Below are 13,982 nucleotides of genomic sequence, written 5' to 3' on the forward strand. Positions count from 1 at the left end.
ATCCCAACATAAAGTGATAACACTTAAATACAATGAAATGTAATAAGTATAAAACACATGAAATTAAGTTTAGATGTTATATTCTTCTTTGAATTTATAGCTGTTTTTTTCTGTAAATTTTCTAAACCTTTTTTTTATTTTTCCATTTTTTCCCTGTTAAACTTTTTTTTAGGGATTTTTTTCTTATTTGAATCGGTGGTCGGAGGGCAGAGGGTGTCAGAATTGACATTTAGTTACTTGGAAAAACAATGGACTTAATTCTGGTCAGTCACATACATGCAAGTACACATTCCTAGTGGTTTACTTTGAAATGTGAGTGCTGTACTTCTGTTTAACATTTAGCGATCACAACATGACACCATGATAAGTTTCCAAAGTCTTACATGAACCTTATAACACCACTTCCTGGATCATTGTTCTCCAAATGTCGCCCCTGCTCACTCTGAAGACGCTTATGTTTAGACCCAGGGTGGCTGAGTACTGTAGGACTAAACTAGTACTGTGCTTAAGTTCAATTTTGAGGTACTTGTACTTTGCTCGAGTATTTCTATTTTGATACTGTATACATAATACAACTAAAATCCACTACATTTATCTAATAACTGTAGTTACTTTGCAGATTCGGATGATTAAAACAAAATATAAATCATCATAAATTATGATGTATTATTTTAGATGAACTAACCAGCAATATATAAAGTATACTTTTGGTACTTTAAGTAAATATTAATGCCAACAATTTTGTAAGTTTTGCTGATGTCAGACTTTTACTTGAAATGGAGTGTTTTTATATTGTAGTGTTGCCACTTTTACTTGAGAAGAAGAAGAATAATTCTTCTAGCACCGGTTTTAAAATTGTGACATTAAAACAACAACAATCTGAAGACATTTGGAGGCCACAACAAAAATCAATGATTGTATCTAAAATCTGTGTGAAATTAAATGATATGTATCACATTCAATAATAAACTTTAATTGTGTTTTTGTAGCATTGACAGACAAAGTCAACATTCAGTGCAGATTAACATGAGTTGATATGAAGGAAACTGATCAGGTTATCTGTGGATTCACACATTAAACAAACACAAACATTCACAAATATTCCTGTACTGCGACTCTGTGTAGGTGCAGTGCAGTGTCAGGTTTTCAGACTCTATGCTGGAGTGAAATTATCGAGTGTACAACTGAACTTTATTCTGGATTTGAGAAGAGCAGGAAGCCGCTGAAGATGATCTGTTTTTCTTGGGCATCTGTCAGTTCAGAAGGTTTCTGCTTGTCCCTGAAGGACTCGAGCCAAACCTTCTGTCCGGCTGTCAGCTGTAAGACCGCGCCGCCCGACAGCACCTGAAACACAACACAGACAATCACAGCGAGTGAAAGTCCTGAATTCAAAATGTTGCTTAATTACAAGTAGAGATGTTTTAACAGCAAAATATACTTAAGGGATCAAAAGCAAAAAGTACTCACTATGCAGAATTGCTTATTTCAAAGTGTTATATTAATATAGAATATTATATCATTCTGCTTTTATCAGTGACAAATACGTGTAAAAAATATTTTAATGTTGTAGTTCAGTGTGAAACCAGTTCTAAATACACTGCTCCAAAATATTAAGGGAACACGTAAATCACACCTCAGATCTTGAATGAATTATTCAAGTTGAGGTTTTTACTGATGTACATTGTGTAATTTGTTGAGAACAAAATGATGTAACAATGGTCAGTGGAAACCAAAATCATCAACCCACTGAGGGCTGGATTCAAAATCACACCGAAAATCAAAGTAAAAAATTCAAATCACAGGCTGATTCAACCTGCATGAATTTTATTATGGAAACTAATAAAGTGACTCAGTAGTGTGTGTGGCCCCCGCGTGCCTGTATATGCACTCCCAACAATATCTGGACATGCCATGTCAGGATATGGTGTCCAGGGGGATCTCCTCCCAGACCTCCCTAAGCGCTGTGGGAGTACACGCCCATAAAGATCCAGAAGACAAATAATAAGACGAAAATAAGAAAATACAGGCAGAGGGCAGAGACTCTGTAGAAAAATATACTTCCACACACTGAGAGTAGGTCATAAATTATGATTGAGAGGGTTCACTTTTGTATGATTATATACATTGTTAGTTAGGAAAATCTTGCACAGTATATCTTTATAGAAGTTATGATTTTGAGCAAATGAATTATCAAAGACCGACTCTGTGGTGCTGAAACTGACCTGATCATAGACAGGAGAGGCCCTGGAGTGATCACAGAATCCCAGCTTGTCTGTCCGAGCATCACTAGCTATAGCCAGACATATGCTGACCTAAAAAGCAAAACATAGACAGACCATAAACACACAGAACAACTGTGAGGCAGTTTGACGATGGATCTGTTGGTGCAGGTTACATATCTCAACTTTAAAGTCCCTGCAGGTTGATTTTTTAAATGACATTAATACAAACTGCCTGGAAGAAGTAAAACACATTCTGAAGTCCAAAAATCTGAAATATTTTACAAAATGGTCGACATTTATTCTCATAGTGGTAGAAAAGACAGTGATGTTTTACCTTGGCCACAGAGTGGAAGGTGAAGTAATAAACACCAGGTACTCTGCAAGTGAAGTGACCTGTGGCTGTGTTAAAGTCATCACGTGTGTTGACGTTGGCAGTTTGGTAGGTTACTACCTGATGCACGCACACGCACACACGCACACACACACACACACACACACACACGCACACACAACAATGGAAGATAAATAATGACCTGATTAAACCTGAAAAATGTAGAAGACAATGTAGAGCACAGCTGCTGTTGTTCTTTCACTGCCTCAATCAGTTAGTTTGTGTTATTGTGTGACTTTGATGTTTAAAAGGTTTAGTTTGGATTCACCAAAGCCACACAATAAGACTAAAGCCCCATTTCCACCACACACTTTCAGTATGGTACCTTTGGAACCAAAAAGTAACCTTTCAGACATGGTACCTAGACTCTAGGTCTGTTTAGCCTTTCCACCACAAACAGTACCCTTAAATGTGGGCAGGTTGTTGTCACTCACTGCTCCGTCGAGCACTCACTGTATTTCCTCATTACCGGTGACACAGATGGAGGTCTGTGCCTCGTATATCGTCCACAGAAAGAGGCTGCACGCCGACATTTTCAGAACAAAATAAAACAGGCTGCAGTGAGTCTCTCTCCATGGGATATTTGAAAATAGCAGGTTTGTGCATTTAGTCCTCAGGCAAGCTCAGGGGTTTAGTGTTGACGTAGTCCACAGGAACAACACTCTTTTTTTTTTCTCTGAGTGAGAATTAGAAAATATGCAGTTCACATAACCTGGTTGAAATTAATATACATTTTTAAATGCTTGAAGATCCACTCATTACTAAAAGTGTATGTCATATAAAAACTAAAGTGATGGTCAAAGTTGTCACAATGAAATCTAAGGTGTGCTGATGGATTCATTTCGTCAACTCATGTATTGAGTAACATTACAAGCAAACGTTCTATCTTAAAAGTTGCCGGCAGTCGACCCAGCGAATTAAGCTTTTTCTCAGACTCCAGCTGCTGTAAGAGGCAGCAAAACATCCTTTCATTTTCATCATCCTATGTCACAGTCTACTAATAAAACTCTCCACAGTATGAACAGTGGTTACATGAGCCTCAAAACCAGCCACAACTCAGCCCTGAGCAGAGTGACCGTCCTCTACTGACCAATCGACAGACTGCAGTGTTCACAGCTCCACCTTTTAGTACCAGATCTGTGTGCTAGGTACCCCAACAGAGGGGGGACCAAAAATGGGGACGGTACAGAACGGTTCCATTGGTACCATCCACAACTTTTCACAGTGGAAATGGAAAAAAAGCGAACAGAACTGATCTGTCCTGTAGTGCTTGGTGGAAATGAGGCTTGACAAACTGATTGAGGCAGTGGTAGACCAGCAGCTCCCAAGTTCAGTGAGCTAAAATTAGTGAGAGCATAAATGTGTAACTGAAGCTGTTAATGGATTCCCCGTTGGAAAGGACAGTCTGACAGCAAGGTAAAGCGGTGGAGGTACTCTCAATGCAGCGCACGCTTAAACAATATTGTTTTTTTTCAGGGGGCTACAATATGTTTTACTGCTGTCGCTGTCCACAGCAGTATATTGCTTAGCTTCCCCGGTGGTTCTTCAGCCTGCTTCTCCAAACTGAAGGCGTGCCGACTGGCGCCACTGTATGTAATACACTGACTATGGAAGACTATCTTATACAACCTCACTTCAAAAAATCTGAACTATCCCTTTAATGTGTTCATTACTTTAATGTTGCAGCCGGTAAAGGTAGAGCTAGTTTTAACCTCTTCTACTGTTGGGTAGATTGTGAATTTCACCAAGGGATCAAGACCGTCTTATCCTATAATGATACTTCATAATTTATTAGTTGATTTCATTTTGTATTAATAATCTAAATCCTCCAAGAAACTAAAGCTGTCAGGCTGACGTAGTGGAGCAAAAAAAGTACTCTGTGAAGTAATATTTGCCTCTGAGATGTAGTGGAGTGAAAGTATTAGGTAGGAGGAAATGGAAATACTCAAGTAAAGTACCTCAAAATTTTCTTATGAGAAAATGTACTTAGTTATTTTCCACCACTGCTTCATTTAACCCTTCAGCAACACTGAAGCATTAAAATGTGATGTTCTTTTCTTTTACTCTGGCAGACATCAAAGAAAGGTATAAAAGATGTCTTTTATTTGTACATATTTTTTGCAGATTTGAAAATATTTTGCGATGAAACAGCTGAGAGACAGACAGAGGAGGTGTGATGGACGACAGACTGAACCTGGCCGATGCGAGGATAACTGTTGTCAGTCCTCATCACTGAGAAGGCTGAATGGGCCTGCTGGGGGGACTGCTGTCCTCCTGGAGGAAGCACACACACACACACACACACACACACACACACACACAAAATAATTAAGACAGGTGTGCTCAGGGTGTGGTCAGAGGTTCAACAAACTCAAATCTTTCAACCACAAGAGGTCAGTGAACAATGTATCCTCACACAGCAGTTCATATAATATCCTATGAAGTGATGCACCACTTTTATGGATGAGCGAAGACGTCTGCTGTGCCCAGAGTTATTTGGTCGAGCTCACCATCTGTTGTTTAACGTCCGCCAGAAACAACAGTTTTGGATCAGGCTCGGTCGAATCTACTTCTCAAGTATTTGACGCATCGTTGACGAGCCTTTATCGCCACTTAAAAGTGTTTGGAGTCGTTTGTGCCTTCATGGAGATATTTTGCAAAATAAAGTTCATGTGGACAGATTTTCTTTTTTTGTAACGGAGTGGAAAAATATACGATTTGAAAACTATCTGCATACACGCAGACAGGGCCTAAGTTATGGTTGTATTTTATGAACGGGATACCGGAGAACGCTTACTGGGCCGCAGGGGAACTGTTTTTGTTGCAGTGATAAAACAGACCACTGTGACAATAAGAGGCAGCACTGAGTGGACAAAACATCCATGGTTGAATTTCTGCTGTATTTCTTCTTCTGTGATCCACATTACAAATTAACCTCTCCCATTTTGTACAAATCTCCTGTCGTGGAGATGGCTAGAATTTTGTTTTTCAGTTGTCACCGTAACAGATTTGTTGAGAAGATTTTTGTTTCCCCAGTACAATAATGTCTGACTTTATGTGTCAATAAAGAGATTTCAGTGTATTGACACTTTATTTTTTACCACTAAATGCCGTTAGCTGACTGTTGCTGTTGTTGTTGTTCAGTTTGTGTAGGAGCTGCAGCAGCCAGTTCTCGTGCTACTCTGTTATCTTTCCTGTCAAATACTTTTATTGTGTATGAGTTAGCATGATATACACTGTAGGATCTAGGGTCAGAGGTCGTGTCATTACCTTGGCCGATGGACGTCCCGTCGGCACCGGGGCGACCTGGCTTTCCAGGGTCACCTGACGCTCCCAGATGTCCACGGTAACCTTTAGGGCCTATGACCCCTGGAGGGCCCCGACTCCCTGTCTCCCCCTTCAGCCTCAGCAGGATGGCTGCATCCACTGGACCGTTGGCCATCAACACTAGAGACAAACAGATGAATTATTGAACCTGTAATAACTGATTTTTTGGCCTCTGGGGCAGCAGAAACAAGCTGTGAACACAACATCGACATAAGTTGAAATGTTGAACTTGTTAGCAAACAGATGCTTATTGACTGCTGGATAGCAGCTGTGGAACACAATCATTCATATAGCTGCTTTAACTACCAAGAAAGAATCATAAAGCATCACGTTGCTCCCTGATGTTCTAAACTGTCTAAAATTTATAATGGATTCAGTTCCATTTTTCAGAAAGATAAATTTCCCTGTACTTTGCCTCAGTGTGATAACATGGAAGGACAAAGCAAATATATCTTAAGCTAAAAGTTGCAGAAAACTGTCTGTCTTTTTACCTGGCTCTCCTTTCTCCCCCTTCGGTCCAGGATGCCCATCTCTGCCTGGGGCTCCTGCCTCTCCTGGCCGGCCGTCAGTTCCTCTACAGCTCACATCACATTGGCCGGTTGTCAGCATTGAGGCCACGCCCACCAGAACCACCAGTCCATAGTAACCTCCCATGGTCCAAAACACTGGATTCAAAAATTAATGATGTTAAGAAGAAGAAGAAGAAGAAGAAAAAAATCATCATCAAATTATTTGTTCCTGCCAATCGATTTGAATTTGAAGATTTTTACAATGCATCCCAACGCATTCCAGTACTTGCAGACTCAGTATATTCATATGACAACTTTTAGGGCAATAGTTTTCTCCACTTCACTACAATTTCAACCCTAATATGAGGAAGCAAATTTTAAAATATAATGTAACTCCAAACAGTAAACTGAATAGATATAAGAACTGAAATAATTAAAACACTGCAGACCCTCTCTTTTTGCTGTCAGTGTGGGTCAGTTTCTAAAATCTTGACTATGCCCCTGATTCAAACATAAAAAAAAAAACGACATTAAAAATGTAAAATTTAACATAGATTATAAGGGTCAGTGATAAAAAGGATTTCTTGCAGACAATGCAGTGTGAATGCTGACAGCTGAAATAAATTCAAAACAAAGCTGGAATTGTGAAAAAGTGAAAAGAATTAAGCCCGTGTGCATTGCACTGCAAAACAGTTGTGAGTCAATCCGCTGGCCTTAAATGTCGTGTCAGCATTTACAGTAATCACAGATAGCAGTTTTCCAATTTGTAACATTAATCGGCAAAGCTTAACTCAAACATTACTTAAGTTAAAGGTAAAGTCAACAAATGTTCACTGAGATGGTTCAAGCCTCGCTGCAGCAAAGTTCAAGTCTCTACAAGCTGTTTTTCATAGAAATGAAATTAATGGCTGTCTGAAAGAATGAAAACCAAAGTAAAAACAGAATTACTTCTATTGTTTGTTCCACAAGAGACAATCTGAGGTCAGCTGGTTTGCAAAAAGCACATGCAGAACAAACTCACAGAATTCATTCACACACCTTAAAACAACGTAACGAATAAAAAGTACGTTTGTGTGTATGTTTGCTCATACTCTGCTGACCATTGATTTTTATCCTTTCAGAGAGCCATTTATTTCACTTATTTTTTCAATGAAAAACAACGTGCAGATGCTTTGCTGCAAAGTGAAAATCATTGACTGACCTTTATCCTTAAAGATGTTTAATTTGTGTTGTTTTGTTGACTGGTGTTGACAGAACCACATAAACAAATACTGAACAAAAATACTGAATGATGGGAGACATTATTTTACTCACCAGCCAAGTGGAGCAGAGAACTGGAGCTGCGATGTAAGACCGGGATTTCCTCCTTTGTTGAAAAGATTGAGACTTCTTATGAGACTGAAGAGACTTATTCTGACACACACACACACACACACACACACACACACACACACACACACACACACACAGCAAATCAGAAAGGAAATGAAACTTGTGATCTGACAGAAAGACTGATTGTCCAACGTTGCTGGTTTAAAATCTCGAGCCAGTTTCACTTCTGAGGTGTGAATTTAAGTGTCTTAATTTTTCCCTTACATTAGTCTAATGCAAATTAGACACCTTCACAGTAAATAAAGTCTCACTAATCTGAAAACCTAAACCTTCCTGGGTTAAATTAATTAATTAATGCTCAGGATTTATGGTTTGTTTAACACTGTTGTGACAAAAGTTTTTAGAGCCAACATTAACCTGTGTGTAAAGATAAAGTGGTGAAGTTGTCACCAGTTTCTTTTGTTTGCCCAAATTAAGTATTGATTCTGACTCTGATGATGATGTCACCTGTCAAACTGATGGGTTTATTAATTGTTATACTCTTCAATGAATGTTCCCTGTAAAATGTCCACGTAAATATTGAATTCTATTTTCTGCTAGAGTGAAAAGAGCAGAGAGGTTACTCAGTCAGCTATTTCTGTTTTCTAGTTTGACAAAAAACTCTTAATTCATTTAACTTCAGATGGTCACAGTCGATCTTAAGTGTGATAATTAGTTAGATCTATGTCACAATCAAAGTCTGTCTCTGTGAAACTGGCATGTTTTAACCGACTGCATAGCTCCTACAGAATCTTACTGATGATGTCAAAGCTTATAGTAACACGTGGAGCCCAAAAGCAGACTTAAAGGCAGAACAAGATTTATCTGAGTTTATCAGTTGGGCTAGGTGCTGGCAGAAGGCTGAATGATCAAGGCTGAGTAGATGGAGACTGCAGATAGGCAGGTTGAAGCATAATGACAAAGGGCAGGCAGACTGAGCAGGTAGAGTGGTTTCTTCTCCTTGAGTCCACCCTGAACTTGTCATCAGGGTGTGCTGACATGAGGAGTAGACACTAGTGAAATCTGAACACAAGGAAGAATCATGTTAGAAAAATGTATCTGATAACACTTAGGAAAATACTCTAGCTATTACTAGTTTAGAGGAGCCAACAGTAAGTACCACTGGAGTAGACAGAACATTGTGGCAAAGAGTGGTGGTGAAGCTTGGATTCTTGTACTGAGGCTGATTAGGAGGAGATGAGCTGCAGGTGTGAAGGTCAGCCAGGTGCTTGATTGCAGTAGCTGCCCTCCACAGACACACACATTCACACGAAGACAGGGGAGGGGGGGCAGGGAAACACTAGGAAAAGGAGAAAATGACAGACGACCATTTAACATAACATGCCTTACCTCCTGGGCAGCCAGAGAAAGCCATAAATATGGTCTTCAAAATCTAAAGCGTGAAAAGTGAAGTAAACACTGACACAATGGAACATCTGACTGTGATGTTTTTCATCATCGTCATCAACAGTTGTTTATTGAGGGAAAATCGACTAAGCATTAAGCTCATTTACAGCAATGCCCTGAGTTCACATTCAATGGGCTAGAAGGATACAAATATATAATTGCAATTAAGTTATGAAAAGCAGTGAAAATAGCAGTGTCTATCAGGAATTACAGCAAATTTAAAAAAAAAACAGTAAAAAGATGAAAATGTTAAATAATTAAGAATGGAGTCTGCCATAAAAGACGGATACATAATAACAACAACAACAACAACAACAACAACAGTAATATGTAGAAAATCCTGTCACATTACAGTTGATTGAATGATTGTCCTTCTATTTTCTAAAGAGATTAATGACGTAAATCTGTTCAATGCACCCAGTTTAATTGTCACTTTCTTTGTGAGCTCAACCACATGTGTTTCAAATAAAAGCTCGTCATCTAGCCAGATGCCAAGGTATTTGTAATCTGTAACACGGGTGCCAAATCACAAACTTAAATCCAATACTTTAGAAAAGTAGCAACAACAAAGCGTTAAAAGATCATTCTTTTTTTTTTAAAAGTATCAGATAACAGATATTAGCAGTATTAGAGCTCAAGAAGGAGAGAGTTTTGTTTGGTTTCAATTTTGGATGAAAACCTTTCACATCAACTTACAAAATTAATTAAAATAAACATGAGGGGGGGGGATAAAGGTATAAACTAACTGAAAAACAAATGCTACATAAAGTCAAATCAATAACGACATGCAGGCACATCACAGTGTGATGTTGCAACATCTCAATGACTCCACACTGCAGGCTTTCAAGCCTATTTGAGTAAATGAGTTTGGAGCTCCCTCCTGTGGTTGTATGATGCAATAACAGCAGACTGACACACTGTACAGTCTGTTCAGCTTAAGAACTGAGCAGTTGGGGGTTTGATGCTTTGCTCAGGGACATCTTAGCAGTGCCCAGGAGGCAAACCTCCAGCTACCAGTCCATGCCCCATGATTGGTGCAGACAGAGATTTGAACTGGTGATCCTCTGGTTCCCAACCTAAATCCCTATGGACTGAGCTACTGCCACCCTTTTATAAGTTTTTATCTAAGTAGCAGTTTTAGGATGCACTCAGAAGTGTCTCCTGATTTTATATTTTTTATGTTATATATTACCTACAGTGGTACAAAATAATAAGCAGCTACAATTATTACTGTAATAAGTACTGTGCTAAAGTACACGTTTGAGGCACTTGTACTTAAATAGTTCCGAACCTTTTGGGGTTGTGACCCTTTATAAAAAAACAAAACAAAAAACAAACTAGTTGGACTTACAGTCATCAGGTGACAGCAACACGACTTCAGTATGATACACAAAGGATAGTACCATAATGTTAATACACAGCGAATATAATGCATTTAAGGGAAATGACATACCTTCAAATAACCTATAATTGTTCGGTATTCTCATGTAAGAAATGATCGCTGTTCGTACCACATCTTCATCCCTGACTAAGCTGTTTTACAGAGACCTTCCATGGTAATATTTTTAGTTGGTGTTTATTCCCATTACTGATATATGGAAACACCCTCTCAGTGAAAGTGTGTGTGAAGGTGTGAATGTGTGTCTTAGTATCAGCATCTGAGAATAACAGTTGCCCTTTATCCCAGTCCACATGGACTCTGATCCTCTGGGGCTTCTTCTTAACTGAGAGAACAGCGGGATGTGATGGGGAAACTGCTGTATATTTACCACCATATGACCCTATTCGCCACAATCCAGACTTTACGCCTCCCTTCCTTTGGACAGATTCTGCTGCCACACCAACAAACCAGGCCGTATTGTCTCCAACCTCAACATCCCAGCTGTGAGTCCCTGAGTTAAAGCCCTCAGAGCCCAGTACAATACAGTAACAGTCATACCTCTCTGGGTTTTCAGGAAGCTTCTGTCTTTCTCCGTGTCTCACACTGGTCAGATCTTCAGACAGGATGAGTTCTGGATGAGCAGTGTTTGGATCCAGAATCACAGGAGCGTAGGAGACCATGTCCTTCATCTTCTTCCAGATGTTGAAGGTCAGGTTGCCCAGATGTTTGGCCTCATCTATCAGAGCTCCTGAGACCAGCTGTGGATCATCCAGCAGGGGGCGCTGCTGGACTCTTTCCACTGCAGCCTTGTAGTTCTGCAGGAATGAGACGTCTTCAGCTCTCAGCTCCTCCTCTGTGGCTCTGACTGTGTCTGAAAGAGCTGCTATCTCTCTGCTCAGAGCCTCAGTCTTCTCCTTCATCATCTGACTCTTCTGCTCCTCTTCCTCCCTCAGAGCACAGATCCTGGCCTCCTCTTCCTCTTGTAGAAACTGGTGAAGTTTCTTAAACTGCTCCTTAATCAGTCTCTCTGTGTGTCGGGCCTGGACCTTAATGTGCTCTGCTGTTTGATTAAAGTCATCTTTAACTTGTTCAAACAGCTTCAGTTTCTCCTGTAAGGTCTTCAGGGATTTCTGCAGCTCTGCTTTGTGATCCTGTGCAGCTTCATCGATGGGTCTGAATCTGTGGTTGTTGTGTGTTTTCGAATCTCTGCAGACAAGACACACTGGCTGCTGATGGTCCAGACAGAAGAGTTTGAGTTTCTCAGAGTGCAGACTGCAGAGAAACTCTAAAGCTCTCTGATCTCTCTCCAGTAAGATGGCCTCACACAGGTTCTTTGAGGTCAAGTCACATGGCGAAACACTCAGTAAAGGCCTTTCCTTGCAAACTGGACACTCCTGTGTTGGTTTCTCTGTCCACCAGCTCTTCAGACAATCCTCACAGATACTGTGGCTGCATGACAGAACAACAGGATCTTTACAGATGTCACTGCAGACAGAACAGGAGAGATCATTCTCCAAATGGGAGGCCATTTTCTCCCTGAGTGAAGATGCAAAGACAGCAGGCAGAACGCTAAACAAAAAGTCAGTCAGTTATGTTTCCTCTCCTCGCTGTAAAATGTTCCCTTTGTTACTTTCCCTGATTCTCAGCAGCAGGTTGAAGTTAAAGTATTCACTATTCAGACTGCACTGTGCTTCTCTTCCGTCAGTTATGTAGAATCATTTCATCACCTGTGTCCTGTTTCCTGTTTGTCACAGATGATTGAGATAAGGGGTGGAGCTTTATCAGACCAACAGTGTGTTGCAGTTTCAAGAGAATATCTTTAGAGAGCAAATGATAAATTGTAACACCACTTTGCAGGGCCGTGCCTGACCAATTTGGCATCCTAGGCAAGACATTTACTGGCGCCCCCCCGACTCACGGTTCGGTTCAAACCTCGGTTTTCAAAAACTACTGAAGAAACATTTCAAAAACTTCCTGAAAAAATGTCTGGATTTTATTAATTATTAAACAAATGTTGCATTGCAATAAACATGAACATTACTTAAGTTATGTTAACTTACAGTTCACAATAAATAAATATAAACTTGTTAATCTCTTAACAGTCTACATTCTCTAAATAATCTTATTTCTCCACTGGCAGTTTGTGTGTGGGAGGGAGATGCACTTGAGGCTGCATCACTTGGTGCTGAGGTGGATGAGGTGGCTGCAGTTACATTAGTAGGCCCAGGATTTGCAGAGGTGGTGGACAAATACTTCAGAAGTGCATCTAAAAAGAGGAGATACATATATTTGACAAACTGGGCTTTTACAATATGTTAATCAAATAGCTGTTGATTGTGAAACCATCATGGCATAACCATAATAGCACCTAACATTACAGCCTGCCTTGATCTAATGAAATTTTAAACACAGCAAACAGCCAAAATATAAAAAATGCAACTGTAACATCACAAATTGGACAAATCTGAAAATTGGAAAACATAAATATACAGTATATGAATATATGCCTAGTTGGTAAACAGTGAGTGGTTTGTGCAGCAGCACACTAAACATTAAAAGAAAAGATAGGCCAATATATTCAATTATGTTGCTTATTCATTCCATCAAACACTTTGAGTCTTTCTTTCCAACTTTCTCTAAGATGGGAGCAACATTAACTGACATTAACTCTAGCTGAATGCTTAAAGTATTCCTAAAACAAGTGGCTAATGAAGTCGCAGTAACATTGACGTTACATAGTAGTAGCCTAACCGCTAATCATTAGCGGCTAATGAGCTGACGTTAGCTTGCAAGTGCTTAAGTAACTGTAAACGTTGTGTTTCTACCATTTTAAATTAAGTGTTTCATCGCATCACATCATTTCCTCGGTCTCCTTCACGTTTCTCCTCCTCTTTTTTTTTTTTTTTTTTTTGTACTGCGCCCCAGAGGGCTTTTGCCTCTTCATGACGATGGCACCCGACTGTCAGTTTGTCACTAAGCAGCATCACATTACAGAAGACGGCGGGTAGAGGGGGGAGGGGGGCGCGGTTAGGGACCGTGGCGAAATTGATGCTGCCTGCCAGAGAGGCAGAAGGATGCCAAGCAGGCAGAAATTTAAATTAGAAATATTATTTCATTATTATTTAAAGACGTATGGCTATATGTACTGTTGTTGTTTTGTAGTGTATTCTTGTCTAATTTTTCGAATAGAATGGGGAAGAAAAAAAAAAAAAACACCTCACTCCCTGGCGCCCTCTGGCATGCTGGTGCCTATAGCATTTGCCTAACCTGCCCTATGGGCGGCACAGCCCTGCCGCTTTGAGATGTCCTCATGATGTCAACATACTTTTCATGGGAAGAGCGCTAAGACATCATGACGAGTTCTGTCTTGCAGG

At 39.9% G+C, this 13,982-nt stretch overlaps 2 protein-coding genes across 3 annotated transcripts; both read right to left on the minus strand.

Moving 5' to 3' along the window:
* Positions 1-952: 952 nt before the first annotated feature.
* On the minus strand, positions 953-7,904 carry c1qa (complement component 1, q subcomponent, A chain). The gene is made up of 7 exons (XM_050038330.1): positions 7,764-7,904; positions 6,432-6,605; positions 5,884-6,060; positions 4,808-4,887; positions 2,557-2,673; positions 2,223-2,312; positions 953-1,344 (listed from the first exon to the last, which is right to left on the minus strand). Exons 2-7 carry the CDS (start codon positions 6,592-6,594, stop codon positions 1,192-1,194), a joined length of 780 nt encoding a protein of 259 aa, XP_049894287.1. The 5' UTR covers positions 6,595-6,605; positions 7,764-7,904; the 3' UTR covers positions 953-1,191.
* Positions 7,866-12,314, minus strand: LOC126386160 (nuclear factor 7, brain-like). 2 transcript variants are annotated; one of them, XM_050038329.1, is made up of 3 exons: positions 11,167-12,314; positions 8,941-9,120; positions 7,866-8,843 (listed from the first exon to the last, which is right to left on the minus strand). In XM_050038329.1, coding segments are annotated over exons 1-3 (1,152 nt in total). In that variant the 5' UTR covers positions 12,138-12,314; the 3' UTR covers positions 7,866-8,842. The 2 variants fall into 2 exon arrangements, with proteins under 2 accessions (XP_049894286.1, XP_049894285.1); XM_050038328.1 differs by lacking the exons at positions 7,866-8,843; positions 8,941-9,120 and having other exon boundaries at positions 9,274-12,314.
* Positions 12,315-13,982: the final 1,668 nt, after the last annotated feature.

The sequence above is a fragment of the Epinephelus moara genome, chromosome 24, assembly GCF_006386435.1.
Source record: "Epinephelus moara isolate mb chromosome 24, YSFRI_EMoa_1.0, whole genome shotgun sequence".
Lineage (NCBI taxonomy): Eukaryota > Metazoa > Chordata > Actinopteri > Perciformes > Serranidae > Epinephelus > Epinephelus moara.